Genomic DNA, 17,733 nt, shown 5'->3' with positions numbered 1-17,733 from the left:
TTTAAGGGGAATTCTGTTTCCATAAAAATAAATCAAGAAACCAGACGCAAGAGGACAGCTCACTTTCTTAGGTCTGGCCTGTCAATACATGGCATCTGTCATAAAGAATACCACAGAAAAAGTGTGACTGTGCAGGTGACACTGCTGCCCCACGGGTGTCCAGCATGCGATTAGTCAGTTAAATGAGGCTTTTTTTGCAGTTGTCAATTTTGCTCATGTCAGCAGCCTGGATTAAAAAAGGGAGAGCAGCATGTGAAATGAGGAGAGCAAAGAACAGGAACGTGACACTGAGATGCAGGAGATGTCTCACAAACAACTCTCGCCGCAAACAACCCACAAGAAAACTGAGGAGATTCCAAAGGATAGCCCACAGAACCCAGAATGGTTTGGGATGGAAGAGACCCTAAATCCCACCCAGTGCCACCCTGCCATGGCAGGGACACCTTCCACTGTCCCAGGCTACTCCAAGCCCTGTCCAGCCTGGCCATGGGCCTGCCAGGGATCCAGGGGCAGCCACAGCTGCTCTGGGCACTGCCAAGCCCCCACCAAGGGCTGGACCATGAGTGGGAAGGAAAGTCAGGTTGATCAATGCCTTCTTCCATTCACTGCTGGAAATGGATATTCAAATCCTGTTTTCCTTGCTGCTGAAAAGGGGATAATGTATTTTCCCAGTTTACCTGTTAACTTTGTGCATAAAACAATGTATTCTGTTCCTTCAAGTTCATTAATGCTGTACCTAAGTCTTTAGGCTTTATCTGCAATAATTAAGAGTAGTAATCAAGAGTATTTCAATTATTTTTTTACATAAAAGAGAAAATAATTATTTTCTTGTATTTTGTTGTAAAAGAGGGTGGTGTGGCTTTGTTTTAGTTGTTTTGTTTGCATTTTTTAAAAAGAAAATAGCAGAGTCACGCTCTAGTGACTGAAGCACAGGGACGTGAAAGGAGTAGATAATGTCTGGATCAAGGTTCAGTCCTCATTAATTTCAACATCACATATTCTTGCCTCAACACTGGTAAAGAAAATTTTGCCAGATGCTATTCCATAAAACATTCACTTCCTCACAGTTCTTCTCACGCTGCCCAGCATCACAGAAAGCATCCAAAGCCACTGTTAATTTTGTTGTAATCCCTTGTGAGTTCCTGTATCACACCTGACTGAAGAAGCTGTATTAAAAACTGCACAAAATGCACACAGGACCAGATGTTCTGGATATCACATCTGTAAAGAGCATGAAGAAACACTAACAACATTAAAAGACTAGGCAAGAAAATTTAATTACAACAAGAATAACCTAAACAGTACTTACAGAACACCTCACTGCATCTTCATTTACAGGAGACTCTCACTAATTTGCTTGGTATTTTTTGTTTTTACACCTAGGAGTCAATTGACTCTTCTAGGATTTATGGAGCAGGCTATCCCTTCTCTGGTTTTGCTACCTTTAACATGAACACCCCAAATAATGATCAATTCCAGCAGAATTAGGAGGTGCAAGCTCAAACTCGGTGGATTTTCGTACCAGAAGAAAAACCGTTCCAAGATCTGTCAAAACGGCATAGCCTGTGCTCTTAAAAGTATCTCCCAATGTAAAACAACTACATAGGAAAAAAATACACCTAGGACACAAGCTCAGACACCTCTGTATATGCATAAATACAAAAAAAGGTTCTTTACTCCCTCCTTAATCAAAAAGTAGGAATAACTGAGAGATAAAAGAGAGCCATTAGATCATCAAAGCTGTCCTCCAAAGAAAGGCCACCGCTCAGATCGATCTGTTGAACTCCATCTGTCACATTTCAAAAGCCTCCTGCAGCTTAATTTGCTGGATCTCATAAAGAGATAGCTGGAAAATATTCATCGTGCCAAGAAGAAACACAAACGTTTTTCAAGCTCATATAAAAACATGTCAAAGTAACTGCTGGGAGGATGACAATTTTTAAAGAAAAAGATATTTAAAGCATTTAATATGTACTTATAGGTATTTTTATATAGTGCACAACAGATCATTAATACACTTATGTTTTCTCTAGCTCTCTTTGCATTTGATGAAATTGTACAAAACAACAGCAATAATGACATGCAGAACAGCTTAAAATTTCCAAAAAAATGACCATAAAAACTCTTGGAGTTTAACCACTGAGTAGAGATGCTTGTAGCAGTGGTCCAACCAGTGTTGCCCTAACTCTGGAAACACCCTGCCCAAGTCACAGCTGGGCTCTCTGGCAGGACTAACCAGTAAAAGTCATCATGGTTTTGCTTCAAAAGCCAGTTTTACACAGGTCCTAACTGATGCATAACTCAGTAACTGTTATTTGCTGCCTGTAAAATATTCCTACCCTGAGAAAATAACAGCACCTGACCAACAGGATGATGGTATTACCCAAAATAACCCAATAATAATGCTTTAACACCTAATTGCTGAGAAGGTAAGCAGTTAATTGGGGTAATAATCATCACAGGGATTTGTAAGTCACTAAACCTCACTCAGAAAGATTAGAGTCTTCAGGGGAATTACTACAAAATGTAGGTCACTGCAATCTTAGTGTAAATATCTGAGAGCTCAACACACTTCTCTTCCCAGCACCTTTCACAGAATATCTGACCAGAAGGGAAACAAATGCACATCTATTAACCAGCTGCAGTTATCTCACTTCCAGGAGGTCAGAGAGGAAGAAAATAGAGAAATGGAAGGAAAATGAAATCTAGTTTTTATCACAGCAGTTAGAGGAACGTGTGTTTAGCCCTGCTGGAAATGAGGCTGCCCTTTCCAAGCCCTTGAAATGCTGCCTGGGTGTGCATGGAATGATGGACTCTTCTGATTGATGTGTGAGCAGACAGGTCAATGCAGGCAAACGGAGACCTACTTGTGCTTGCAAATACATGGAAAGCCAAGGAAAACCCAAGAAAAACCCAAGAAGAAGTATTCTGCCTGTAAAGTTTTGCTAAAATCAATGGCATTGCTGTTTGTAGGAAATAATCCTCCTCCTACCATGAGAGGCCCACAAAGCTGTAATGCACTAATCCCATTTTTTCCCATGCCTTTCCTTTCAGTTTTTATTTTCCTTGGATCCTATCTCAGCACCCACAGGTGTTGGACACAAAAAATTACCTCACAACATCCAAATGGAGACTGTTCAACAGAAAATAGTTAATTCACCTCAACACTGGAAGGCAGAAATATTTGGCAATGTAAAAGTAGGTGACTGGGCCTGCTGTTGTTTAAGTCTGTGACAAGAAATTTGGGAGTGGCCAAATAACTCCTCTCTGCCTGAGAACAACAAACTGCACATCCTTATTCTCTCTCCTAGTGCTAGCACAAAGTGCTTATATTTAATCTTTATTTTAGGTGATCTAATTTGTCACAACAAGTGCTTCTGTCTTTATTTATAATCCTATTCTTGTTACCCTCCCAGTCATCATTTAGCAAATGTTAAATGTAATTATATAGCATTCAGAAAATAACAGAGGCCAGCCATCCAGAAGGGAATTCTGCCAGGAGCATCCAAATTTAAGTCACTGCAGTCATCTGCTGGTTTCTGTTCTACTTAATCCAGGCCATCAGTCACTGTAGGTCACAAGGGGTGTCATCACAGGCTAATTTAACACTGAAATAGCAAAGTTATGCAAGGACAAAAGTCCTTCCCACCCAACATGACACCCATGGTGTTGGGCTACAAGCATTGCTGTGCCTGGACCAACATGGGGCTTTGTCATCATCAATAGCTGCTGCCAGTCCTCTGTCAGATGGGGGAGTTCTGCCTGTTTTCCCCTCCTCACCTCTGCTTATCATTTTGTTATCTTTGTTACACAGATTAATGACATTTCCTCAAAAGCCACATGAAATCCGTTCCCCATTTCTAAGGAGTTCAAAACTTATTCCAACAAAACAAAGTGCTGTGATGATCTTTAAAATGTAACCCCACATTCTCTGAAACTTCTGCAGCTCACAATCTCCCTTGATTAACTCACAAGTATTCACAAACACACAAATGCATTCTCTTCAGTCTAAAATAGTACAATTTGTGAGTTTCTGAACAGCTGGCTGGTTGCAGAAATGCAGATTTTAAGCAGATTTTTTCTGTATAACCCATGAAGAGCATCTATGTAATATTATGTGTTTCCTGATGCTGGAGGTCCTGAATCCTTCATGTTCCAGCAAAGTGCTGGGAGGACAAGGAATTTGAGAGAGGATCTCACCTCTCATTCTCTTCCAACACCTGACACGACAGAGAAAGGGGACACAATCACACACAGGAAAATTATTTTTGTTTTTCCTCCTTCGCTTTTTATGTTCCTCATTACAGGTTTCAGCTTGGTTAGTCCTTCTAACGAAGACAACAGCATGTTTTTCTTAATTAAATAAAAGATTGTAACCACTCTAAACCATACTCTAAAATACTCCTAAATCTGTGAGGAATGTGTTTACCTTAGTAAATATATGTGCACAGCAGAAACAAGGTGGCTCCTGGGCTATTTAAGGCATGTGAAATAAATCAAATATGATCATTGTTTTTTCAGAGGAGTACAGTTAACCTTAAAAAAATCTTTACTTTTATGAAGTAGCTACTTAATAACTTTAAAGCATCAAGAGATTCTACCCTGAAACCAGCCCAAATGCTATTGTGATGCAATGAACTCCAGGCAATTTAGGATTGGCCAAAGACTTTCTGCTGACCTATTAATGGACAGTAGAAGAGGAAGGTTACTGGAGAAGGACATGTCAGAAGCACATTCTCCTCATTTGGAATGAAATGTCTCACTGCAGCAGGACACTGCCATCCCATTCAGCCGATACCCTTTCCCAAGGAAGCCACCAACATTCATGGAATGACTTTTTTGGCTTTCCAAACACAGTGAGTTCCATGTGCATCCCTACAGCAGAGCAAAGCATTTCTGTGAGGCACAACTAGCCAGCAGGACCTGGAAGTAGCAATGAAAAAAATAAGATTTAGATCTTTATGAATAAAGACACATTGTGATGTGAGGCCTTTTTTCCTTGGGAGCTCTGCAGCCCTTCCAACCCTGCTGCAGTCCGTTTCTTCAGATGCCTGAGGGCAAGGTTGACTGATTTCTTCACTTCCAAACACTGAGGGTCAAAGGTGTCTGACTTCAAGCTGAAAATACCATCAGAAGACAGAATGTCCTTATGGCCAAAGCAGGCCTGGTACTCTTCACCATCAAACATTTCAGGACAAATCTTGCTTCAGAGAAATGACAAACACCACCTGGACTGCAGAACCCAACTCCTGCTGAAGGAACGCTGCTGCTTCTTGCCTGTTGTTAATTGGGGTGTGAGTGGGGTGACAGCATTTCTGTGTCAGCTCTGCTGCCAGCATGCTCCTGGGGTCCCCCCAGGACAAGCAGCACTCGGGCTGTGCACACTCACACACACAGGGCAGGCACAAAGCAGGTACCTTGGAGCGCAGGGAGGAGAGGGCAATCTGCCTGGCTAACTTCAGAGCTTCTATCCTCATGGCAGCAAACTCTAGCTCCTCCTGTCCAAGGGTTTGGTGGGGGAGTCCCCCACAGGGAAAAAAATGTGGTAAGAACATGGTAAGAAATGTTTGACACACGCAAAAATGGGTAGTTAAATGTTAACGTGTAACTTGGACAATTCCTGGGTGACAAACACCCCAAATTCCTCTCATGGTGAGGACAGTGATGCAAAATTCCAGGGCTTGGTTAGTTTTGAGGCAGCTGTGCAGAAAAATATTTTTTATTAGGTGATCAGTATGAACAATACTTCATGTAAAAGAAATGTTTTCTAAAGCTAAAGCTGTTTTATCACAGACTCCTCTCCCTTTCATTCCCATTTTATGTGAATTTATGCCACATGTCAATCTTAGTTCAACCTTTGCTTTTTAAAAATTTCACTGTAAATATTCCAGAAAATATGTCCTGACATACAGAATTGTTCTGCAGATCCATTTGCTTTTCCTAGAAGAAACCATGCCAAATTCTGCATTAGAGAAATTACAAGAAAAACAAAGCCTGATTTTCATTTCAGCAGAATTAGGTCCTGAATCTCAAAAAATGAATCTATACATACAGACTTACTAAGGCCAGGTGACAAGACAACTCTCCACACATCAAGTCCTGTGCTCAAGCTTAAAAATTTGCTTTGGAAAGACTTCTGGAAAATACACACATTAGAGGTACATAGGATAGGTGTTGAAGAAATTTAAGGTTATGTATTATATGAATTACATGAGTTAAATGAAAATGTCTTTGTTCCTCAAGTCTTTGAAAGGGGAGAGTTACTTTAGAAAGAATTAAATAATTCTTTTAATTCTTTTCCACATGCCCTCCAAGCCTCCCTCCACCCCTTTTAGATGAGGCAAAGCATTCCTTTGCCTGTGTATGGACAAACAGAAAGAAAAGGACATTTATATTTCTGCTACAAACCTGAAGTTTTTGAGCAAATACTGGGGGGTTCTTTTCTGCCAGGTCAGGATCTAGATATTCAGGCTGATCACATATTGAGGCTTTCTTAGATATCCTATTGAGAAGAGCATCAGCAGAGACAAAGGAGTCTTCAGGAGATGCCTGAAGGGTAAAGAGGAGGCTGAATAAGCAACAGAGACATTGCCCAAGCTGTTCGGGCCAAAAGCAAAATGCAAAATTTCTAGAGGAAGATGATTCCCAAACTCTTATCATACAGGACTCACGATTTCAACGGCCTCTGGAGTTGTTCCTAGAGTCATGGCCTCCAGGTCCTTCTGCTTGGCCTTGTCAGGGGACTGTAAATGTGCCTCTTGGCTGGCAGCGAGGACTCGGGACGCTGGGTGTGGGATTTTCATGCCAGAGGACTGCTGGGCTTCAGGGTCTTCAAAACTCGACCTGGAAAAAGATTGTGCACATGTTTTCAGCTTCACAATTCTGCTTCTGGGAACCGCTGAGCAAGGCCTATTCATCACTTTCATGTGTACGCGTATATATAAAAATATATTTATACACACATTGTTTCAACTCAAATGTACATCATTATATCTCGTATCACTTTGAAATATCCTTTCAAAACAATGCACTGGAGACATCAACATAAAACCAGTTCCATCAGAAATGTCACATTTCTTCAGTATTCCTCACTTGCCTTTTTACCCCTTTCTCACTGTGACCTACCTCTCTCCCAAAACACAACTCTTACTCACAAGAACAGATGACCTTGACAAGCAAAATTATTGGAAGTAAACACAATTCCCACATCGTGGTCTTATGAACAAGAGCCCTTGTTCAGAAAATGTATCCAGGGAAAACCAAGTGAAAAACTGCAATTAACAGATTTCTACATTAATGTGAAAATTACCTCAGTATCTGAGGAAAAAGCTTTAAGTAGGAGGCCACTGCCCAGTAAAACAGTTGCCACTGTGACTATTTAGTTAGAATGTGAAGGAGAAATCCATGTCCTTATTCCACCATGAAACTTGTGTCTCTTTGCCCTCTGCTCTCTATCGTATGTGTACACAGATGGAGATCTATTTTTAAACAAATAACTTGGCAGTACAGAGGCAGAGAGAGGAAGAAGTTCCTGTGTATGTGCTCTGAGGGTAACCCAGTCCCCTGACAGGCTCTGCACTGCTCACTGTGACCTACCCTGAGCAGGGAGTTGTGGAGTCAGACAATCTGATGGGAGGTGATTTCACTGGGCTCTCCTGCTGTGCATCAAACATTAGGTACAAGGACTGCTTCTTCTGGGTGCTGTCATCCTGCTGGCCACAGGGAAAGAGAAACTCATAAAGCAATTCAACCATTCTCCATTAAAGATAATTCAGGTCACTGAAGCCTTTAGTGAGCAAATGAGTTGACAGAAAACTAATAATACAGGGCTGTAATGCTGATACTGACATGGATCCTCCCAGGAAGAAACTATTAAAGGACAAAACCTAAACAGTTCACTCTTTGTAGTGGCTCTTCTTCTCCCAGTTTGGGGTTAATCAGATTTCTGCTTCTGTCAGGCAGGAGGCACCCCTTGGCTGAGGGTGTTACTAAAATACCCACTGAATATTCTCACTGCTTTAAGCACCACCTGAATGATTTTCCTAATGTCTCCAGTGGATATCCCCTCATTGGATCCAGTCAGGCTATCAAATCCATGACTAAAAAGAAGGTGAAAAGAGTGATAATGTACAGTGCTGCATTCTAGACCTCACACTAATTCTGTCTCTCTCCTGGCTCCCTCCAGCTTCTTCAAACTTTTACTCCCAATTTCTTAAAAGAGTTCAGCAGTTGGTGTAGACAGCTCTGCACTCTGCACTGCTGGAAATACTGATTGGCTTTGAATCTCCAGAGAGAACTACTGTGATGCTAGCTTAGAAATAAAATAATGAAATGGAACAAGCTTTACAGGACACAGGACAACAAAGCACAGGCAATTTCCCCCAGTTATGCCAATTTCAAGGAATGGGTTTTGCAAATCTGCTGCAGGCTCATTATAATTAATTTAAAGGGTGGTGAGTCTGAGGGCATTACCAGGATAGTATATTCTGACAGGGGAATGCAAATGAATGGAAATGGAGGTGAGAACTTACAGGCACAGAGGAGCCTATTTTCTCCATATATTCTATTTCATATGAGTTGCCATATTCCAATTCTGCAACAGAAACAAAAAAAGAGGTGTTAATACATGCCATGACATGATTTTTTTTCAGAAGTAAATGAGAGGTCTTCTCATTGACAAGAGCCACTCCCACTCTGCTCAATACTTTCCAATGACATATTAAAAATAGATTACACAGAGAGAAAGTAAAAGGCGCTAATATTCACTCATTTTCAACAATGAACCTGACACATTTCAGGCAAATCAGCTTGCCAGAAGAAAATTCTGCTTTTTAATTTGCCCCAGGGACCAGAATATTGAGAAGGTTTCAGAGTCATTTCAGAGTACAGACAACTTTCCCTTATCATGTTATCTTATCACAGAAAACACATTTTTTCAATACATGGCAATGCTGATGCCGATTTCTTTTAAACATATTTTAACAGTTGTTGAGAAAAATTAATTTCTATTTTTTCATGTTTATCACACTCTTAATTCAGAACAAGTACTGGGCTATCACTGAAGAAAAAGGAACCTAAAATACCTGAATGCTCATGAACCAGGGATGAGGCACCAGCCCAGCTTAAGGGGCTGTTCTCACATTTTGTTTTCAGAGAAAGAGTCTAAGGCAGGAAGATTTACAAAGAACCCTAAGTCTAAAATTTAATAAAAATGCAAATCTTTACTGCTTCTCTGCTTCTCATCTCCCAGTTACACTGAGGGGGATAACCAGCATTTCTCCCCAGTCCATGGTCACCCAGTAGTTGATACAGAAGCAGACAAAACTAACACAGGAAAGAGATCATACCTTCCTGCACTCAAATAAAAGCAAACTTCCTACAATGACAGCTTAATTTAAAATTAAATGCATAATTAATTTGTCCAAATGCTGTACTTTGTTCTGTTTCCATGACTTAATTCAATAAACCACTTGCATAATTTGATTCTGACTCTAAATAAATCCTAAGGAAATGCACACTAGCATTTGCATTATGATAAAATCATGTGCTAAAATCCTTCTAGATTTGGGCAGCTTTTGAAAAACAGAGCTTCCATTAAGAAGATGATAACCACCATTAAAATGTTTGATGTTTAAAAACAAATAAACCTGAAGAGAATCTCTAGCCTGATTTGTTAAGAAAGTTTTAGAGGGTTCAATGTGATTTTACAATGCTTGATTTGCTTTTTTAGTAATAAAAAGCATCGCACAAGGACTGTAATTCCACAAGCTATGTATTTTGTCAAACAATCACTGAAGAGGAGGAGCCACAAACCCTCAGTACTGGTTGGGGATATTCACAGTAAAACTTGTAAGTGAAGAGAAAGTGTAATAGGAGGCTCCTCATGTTGAAATTCCTAGCACCATATGTTTTTAATGGTAATAGGGAGCCAGGCAAGATGGACAACCTCCTGGTGTCAGATACCAGCAACAGCCTTCTCATTCACTTCTCTTCCCAGTGAAAGCAAAACTCAAACTGGAAGGATGAATTCAAACCCTCTATGAGGAGCTGAACGGCAGGAAAAAGCCTGAAATCCCAGGAAACAGCAGCAAGTGTTTAGAAACTGCCTCTCTGTATCCCATTTATGCACAGACAGCCCAGCGAGGTGCATCAGGAGCATTTATGGAGCAGCTTTGTGCTCCAGAGAGCAAGCCCTGGGTGTCCAGGCAGCCTCAGGGGCAGCAGACGTTCCGGCACTGTCCTCTGCTGGCACAGCCACAGGGATCCTCCACCTGCCTGCAGCACTGCCAGCAGCTCTGCAATCCCAATCCAAACTGACTGCTGGGACAACACACATTTCACTTCACTGCTGATTAAAAAAAAAAAACCAAAAAAACAAACCAAGAAAAACCAGGCAGGACACAGATGGAAATAGTCCAAGTAGAAACAAAAGGAATAACTCGGCTGGCTAAACGCAGTTTGTGTCGTCTCACTGCTCTCAGGAGTCTCCAGCACAATTCCTCTCTCTCCTCTCCCCTCAGACATCATCTCCCCTTCAAAATCTTAGGCTCTAGTTATCTCTGTACATTCAAAATCAGAAAAGCCCAGGATATCCCACGAAGCAAGATAATTATCTTTTATAAACACGTACAACAGACTTACTAAGTGATGTCCTCCAACTCCTCCTACAAATAGCTGCAAGATTACATCAGAATTTTCTGCTAATAATTACAGCTTATTTCGGGTCTGTGCAACAGGAAAATGGCAGCAGCTACAGGCAGTGCCTGAAACAGATAAGGGCTGGATGCACTGGCTGGCTCAGGAGCCAGTATCTGTACAGATGCAGTGTTAGGTTACAGGGTAACACACGGTTGTCTGGGAGAGGTAAAAATATCTACACTGAGAAACAGCCCTCAAATTACTCAGAAATTTCTCAAAGCTGCAGGAGCAAGACTGTCAAGGGGAAAAAAAAATTATTTTTAAGAGATATGAAAAGCAGAAGCATTGTTGATTATAATGAGTGAGTAATCTGAAACCCCGACTGTACCATGCAGCACACATGAGACAAGACAATTACCATTTAATTAGGAGCTTTGCTCACTTTCTTCTACCCACTTTGAAAGCTAAAATGATTGTTTCAGAGTGTCTCTCACTATTCTTTTGTTCCATTTTCTTTCATATAGTTTCCATCTTCCCAGATTTAGGGATGCTTATTTTCTAAAAAGTGTTTTTTAAGTTATTTTTTAAAATACAAATACAGGGAAGTCAATGTCTAAAATTTATGATTTGACCAATAAAGACAAATGAATTCATCCAGACTGAAATATTTATCTGTTTAGAATACTCAACAGATTTCAGAAAATCCCAGGGCACAGAAGCATGTGCATATCAACAAAAGCACTGTGACTGTTGTTGCTTTTTGATGTCAAACACCTTGACAAAAAAGTTTTTAAACAGGCAAAAAATTTAGACCCAGCCTAAAATGGCAGAAAGTAGATTTAATGGTAGATTGGGACAGGGACTGAAAGGCTGGGGGGAAAAAATTAATTCTAATCAAGAAGAAAAAGTTTAAGCCAAGTTAAACATGCTTCCCACCCACAAAGCTGAACATCTGCCTTTGGAGCAGATGTTGCAAAACAGAATTCCCTCTGGTAGCCCCAAGGAAGGCCACACACAAATTTTCTTAATTCTGTCCCTTCCAACTTTCACAGACCTGGAATGACAGTTCTCTAAATGGAAACTTCCAGCTTTGGCTCCCAGCTGCTCATAGGAAAGTATGGCAGGAAAAACTTTCATAGTTGATCTAGTAGGGAATTTTATCTGGAAATGTGAATGGTAACTATCTTATAGAGGGGATATCCTGGACACTTTTTGCATGAAGATACCTGGAGCCCAGGAAGCTGGACAAGAGCTGGCATGGTATGGGTATTACTGCAATACAGAAAATTTGAGCAGAATTTTAACATGGGACCTTTCCCCATGCAGGTTAAGAAACAGGCTCAGGCAGAATCAGTAGTTCAGTGACTCTGGAGCAGTAGCAGACCCCATTCTGCTGTGAAGGCACTGAGAAAACACACTGCTCACAGAGAAAAACAATCACACAAAGGAAGCAAAAGCCTTTCTCTGAAGGGTCCTCTCATTTCCCTTTAAGCATCTTTTCTTTCCTGAAAACTCAAGGCTGGACTGGTGAGGTCTTACATTCAGCTCCCCAGAATGGCCTAGAGAGCACAGCACCATTTTTAGGGTATCCTAATAAGAGTCTGCATTCAGCAGAGCACAGGCCAACATCCCTGGCCAAACCAAGCCCTCTCTCTCAGCAAACCCCCCTGGCTGGAGCAGTACCCTCTGTGGGAGAGCTGAACTTGGTCTCATTGACGAAGGTGGACAGGTCAGAGGGCTGAGGGTAGTCCTGCTTGTCCGTGTTCAGGTCCACAGTCATGCAGGTCCATTTCTGCCCCGTCACGGAGGACGCCAGCTTCTCCTCATCCGTGGCATGAACCACCGCGGAGATGACAGGAGGCGTTTCTGGAGTTGGCAGCGGAGTGGGATCCTGCAGCAAACAAGAGCCAGTTAATTCCATTATCTTTCACTAACACATGGAACAGCTCCATCTCTGAATTCCCTTGCACCACCAGAGCCATCTCTTTAATTCCATAATCTCTGCTGCAGTGCTGTATGAAATACTTAATGGAAAATACTAACTCTACCAGCAGCAAGTTTTCCCAGTATAACTAAGCTCTTTGATGATAAACACTTGCATTGCAAAGCTGCTTTGATAACAGGGAAGAAAGAAGATCCAGAGCTGTTAAAATCTGTTATGCACTTGACACAAGTGGCACACATCACCCGTCACTGAAGTCCCTGACTACCAAAACTGACTTTTCAGGCTTCTCTCACAGGAATGCTTCTACACTGTCAAGCAGCACAAATAAAAGGGCAGGATGGATAACAGGAAGAGGAGCAGCAGCACGGAAGGAGCTGTGCCACATCAAAGCAGTCAGGCCTTTGGAAGAGCAGCTTTTGTCAACTTCTCTTCCAAGAAAACCACCTGCCAGCAGTTTACAACATGGAATCAAACTATCCAAGCACATGCTCCTGGGAGATCAGCCCACTTGGTTTATTTCTATTTCCCTTCCAGCCCACCAATTTGGAGCATTTAAGTTTCTTACTTCCTAATCTAAAAATTCCAGGGTGGATAGCGATAGTCTTGTTTTTCAGACTGAAGATATTTACTCATATCCTTGCTCCATCTTAACAGAGGGCTTTCCAAAGTACATTAGCTAATACTCTAGCTGGAATTCCCTGAGAAAATATTAGATCTACTACATATTGTATACACACTTTTAGAGGACAAAAGATTAATGCTTTATGGTAATAGCCCAGCATGCTATACTTGGACACATGCATATATTCTTTACAAAAATCTCCTCTATTATTGAAAGTACAAGTCTACAACAAAAATATCTTCTGTTATTAAACATACAATTCCAATTAAATTAATAAAATTTCCTTCTTTTTACCCCTTCAAGGACTCAAATTACATGCATCAAAATAAGGCAGCACTTTACCTGAGAAGGAGGATCTGATAGTGGGGATCTTTTTGGTGATTTTTTCACCCTAAATGTATCACTGAAAATAAAGTTCAAACTGTTAATATGGCAACAGCAGCAAGAATCAGGTCATTTCACACTTAGCAAGAGACAGCCACAGACAATGCAACCTCTGTAAGCCCTTCTGCATTAAAATCCCATCCATTAGGAAGCAGCACCACAGAGAACCATGCCATGGGTACATATTTTGTCATGCACTTGGAACAGGCCTCCATCCCTCCAAAGCTGAGAGCAGCAGGATTGCCATATTTTTCATGCTAGCTCCTGACACATTCACAGAGCAGACTGCATTTCAAATTCAGCTGCAATTCAAATCCCTGCTCCACCACAGGCACCCTCCAGGGCCCTGTGGAAATGATTCAGCTTCTGTCTGCTTCAGTTTCACATCCCAAAATTAGGTCTAACCCACACCTTCACCTGAGAATTCAAACAGTGATAAACTTAGGCTCCAATGACCCCAAAAACCAGGAAGAAAAAACCTGGTTTGCTTTAGATGAACTATATAAAACCATCTGAGGCAGATGCTGTTCCCCAGATGCCAGAATGAGCTGTGTCATTACAAATGGGCACACCAGACCTTTTTAAAAACAAATACAACAAGAAATATGGCAATTCTGCTTCCAGTTCCCCTGACACCTCACAGTGTACACTGGGAGCACGGACACTGTAGCCCTCCAAAAGCCCACAGGTTTCAGTCAAGCAAAATGAATGAAGAATATAAATTATGTCATGATGGTATATAATTATTGATGTTGCCTTTATTCACAATTGGCTAAAAATATTTTCTAACCAAGAATAAACTAATTATTTGTCTATTCTCTTGATGCACATTGCCAGAGTTATTCAAAACCACTGATGTTACTAGCTACAAAAGGGAGTAAAATACTCTAGCAAACTCACTGATAGAGACTTTATGTTTGAACTGAGATGCAGTGGCAAAAATGCCTGCCCACCAGGTCATCCCTGATCAACGATGACAAGGCTGACACCAGAAATTCTAATGGTGGGTTTCAATGGGCAGAGAGTAAATCAGTACCATATCTAGAGGGGAAAATAAATTGGCCAGCTGAATATTGGTGTGTTCAATGCCATTAATTATCCAGTTATGATGACAGAATTAATTAGGATAACTTTTTCCTTCAAGAAAGACAAGCATTTTATGCAGTATTTACAAGGAATTGATTGTACAATGTTGTTCAGTGGTAGAAATAAAACTTCCATATTTTAGCTCAAGGATACAAAATTTCTATAGGTTTTAAATGAGGATCTTCTTTGATAGGCAACAGATAATGAGGCAAACTCAATCACAGTCAGGCATCTTACTTAAAATAGCTTTCATATGTGCAAGTGAAGTGAAATCATTAACATAAAAGCTGCATGCTGAATAGTAACTGATCATGCTGCAAAATAAATAAGTAAAATTAAAAAGCCCATAAATCAAAGAGGAAATTTGAATTGTTAGCTTAGAATTACTTACAACAGAGAACATACAGACATCACATCTTCTACCATCCTAAGACAAATAAGACAAAGAAGAGAGACAGACAGAAGGAACTGACAAAAAAGATTAACCTACAAATACTCTGTTAATGTTAATGTGTTAAGGCAATCTGATCATGCAGATTTTCTACCTGTATAATCTTAACCCCTACTTTTTATTTTGAAATACACAAGGAGAAAATAAAAATATTCATCAAGTCCTTCAGTGTTTTCTAGTTCAATGTTATACTTTTAAAACATTTGCATCTTACAAAACACATTTTTCAAAGCTGACACCTTCAAGTTAATTCCTCTCAACACACTAACTGTCCTTGCCTGCCCTGATGGAGGCCACCTGCTTGCTTTTCAGAACACAGTATTTGTTATTATATGAGATGCAAAACTGTTCTTGAATGGCATCTAAGCTTAAGGAGAGGGCACAGTTATTCCAGGTTTTGTCATGTTTGCTGATGTGCTGTGACAGCACAGAAAATGCTACTTGACCATTTCAAACCATTTACCCAGGTCAGGACAAAAAATGACATTTCTTTAAATATCATCTAGTTTGGCTCTCTCCAAAACCTAACCTAGTGTTCTGACAGAGCAAACTGGTTACACCCAAAGCAGAAGCAAACCTTGCCAAACAGCTTAGACTAAGAGAAGTTTTCATTTCCTTATAAGCTTGGCAGCACCTGCTCATCTCTCCTCACGTGCAATGCTCATGACAGCTGGCACCTTCCATTTCCAAACAGCCTCCAGCCATCCAAGGGCTTCCAGAGCAATGCCTGCACAAGCAATATCTCTGCAAACCATCATCACAGTGAGCTGGCTCTGGGGAGGCATCAGCTGCTCTTTGCTCAGCATCACCTGAGCAGTGTGATTGTCTCCAAGCAGCTCAGCACTCGGGGAGATGAACAGGGAGCAGTTTGTGTTGAGCTCACATCTCTTGTAAAAACCTCATCTTTTCACAGGGAAGGTCAGTGCTTAAATTCTTGCAGTTTCATTCAAAAACAAAAATGGCTTATTTTTATTGATTAACACATGTTAGACTGAGCACATGGCTCAGATTCAAAGTAGTACAAGCTCAGCAAAGGCTTAAACTCATGCCTGGCTTCTTCACCTCTAATCTAGAACTCACTGCCTTTCCACATGAGGAACTCATTTTCAAACAGGGTTTGATTTCTGCACCCCTCAACAGGGCTAATAAAACCTCCTGCCACTGCCTACCCTGGCATCCCATCTCAAGCCTGAAGGTAATTTTCTTCTAGAAAGTACCACAGCTGCAGGCTGCAATGGGTTATTAATATGCAGTCTCATCTTTGTGAAAAAAAAAAACAAAAACACTTGCAAAAGTGGGTTACAGGGCTGCAGTGAGCAGCACACAACACAACCCAGTGAAAGCAGTGCCAAGCATGGGCTGGGAATTCCTGCAGCCCTCCTGACCCAAGAACTTGTGAGCCCTGAGCTGGGGGAGCTTCACCTCCCCACCCTGATGAACACCAGCACTGAACTTTGTGATTCCAAGACAGAATTTTTCTGTGATGGATTTTCTCAAGGACAAACATGGCTTAGCAAACTCTCTGTAAACTCATTTTCCCCCTAAATTAATAACTTTGGAATTCTTTCCAGTATTCAAAGCAGATGGGAGAACCCAAGAGGCCCACTCTGGGGGTCTGTCAACTCCAGCTACTGGAAGACACAAGAATGCTCTGGCTGGCTGCAAAAACTTAAAGATCTGGTGATATTAAAATTTCCCTCTGCACTTCCCCAGTAACATTCAAATTGTTCTTCTTTTGCTGTCAGACTTTTAAATCTCCTTGGTCTGGACCAAATCAGTTTGGACTGCAGGCTTGGAAAAATGTCATTTACCACTAAGTTTCAGGTAAACCTCAAGAAGTAGCAACACCAGGAAAAAAACAGGCTTCTCTCCCAAAGAAAACAACTCAACTACACAACTAAACTATCAATAAGTCAGAAACACCCCTAGAAAGAAAATAAAATAAAGGTACAAGCTTCCTCAAATCTGACAAGGGACTTGAATTAGAAGCTTAGAAGGCAGAAGGCTATTCAGAAAAATCTGAATAATCTCCATCTCACCCTGTACAGGAGATCAGCTTTTGTACTGCTTTACATTAACCACATTATCTTCTTATCTTAAATTGGCATTTAAAAAATTTGCTCCCATTTTTGTTAGTCAGCTGGAACATTTAAACCATAAAGGAACATGAACTTAGATACACAGGAAATCAATTTCAGATATATGGGACACTTAAACTTAGTGGTCAACAACTCAAAATAACCATATCTGAACAGATAAAGCAACATGCAAATCAGCAACCAGTCATAGAGGTTTTAAACCAAATATCTAACAACAGTAACATAGAAAATTTATCTTGGAATTTGTCAGCCACGTCTAAAAGCTGGGTATTCCCCTAACATATAGTAGTTTTGGATATTTTAAACTTTCTGCACAATTGCAAGCTCTTTCATGCAAATGAATTTTTTCACATTTCATGTGTAGTGTATATATTTTTAAAAAATGTATTTATTTCCATACTGCACTCTTCTGCTCTAGGTTATTTTCTTTTAAATAGCATAAGTCACTGGATGAAACCATCTTCCTGCTGTTTGCAATATGAGATTGTCACTGCCTTTCACTGTCACT

The 17,733-nt window shown here is 40.7% G+C and overlaps 1 protein-coding gene across 6 annotated transcripts in view; it reads right to left on the bottom strand.

Annotated features, from left to right (window-relative positions):
• TACC2 (transforming acidic coiled-coil containing protein 2) overlaps positions 1–17,733 on the bottom strand; it is an 88,927-nt gene that overhangs the window by 13,215 nt on the left and 57,979 nt on the right. For 2 of the 6 annotated variants that reach the window (XM_031059856.1, XM_031059858.1), the window contains exons 6-12: positions 13,548–13,608; positions 12,322–12,529; positions 8,532–8,593; positions 7,597–7,712; positions 6,672–6,843; positions 6,409–6,549; positions 5,418–5,498 (exon numbers count right to left, since the gene is read on the bottom strand). In XM_031059856.1, coding sequence (XP_030915716.1) covers positions 5,418–5,498; positions 6,409–6,549; positions 6,672–6,843; positions 7,597–7,712; positions 8,532–8,593; positions 12,322–12,529; positions 13,548–13,608 — 841 coding nt within the window. The remainder of the gene's footprint in view (positions 1–5,417; positions 5,499–6,408; positions 6,550–6,671; positions 6,844–7,596; positions 7,713–8,531; positions 8,594–12,321; positions 12,530–13,547; positions 13,609–17,733) is intronic. The other 4 variants (XM_031059860.1, XM_031059861.1, XM_031059857.1 and 1 more) reach the window with 3 other exon arrangements.

Source organism: Geospiza fortis, unplaced genomic scaffold, assembly GCF_000277835.1.
Source record: "Geospiza fortis unplaced genomic scaffold, GeoFor_1.0 scaffold452, whole genome shotgun sequence".
Classification (NCBI taxonomy): Eukaryota; Metazoa; Chordata; class Aves; order Passeriformes; family Thraupidae; genus Geospiza; species Geospiza fortis.
This window is presented reverse-complemented; position numbering and strand designations above follow the sequence as displayed.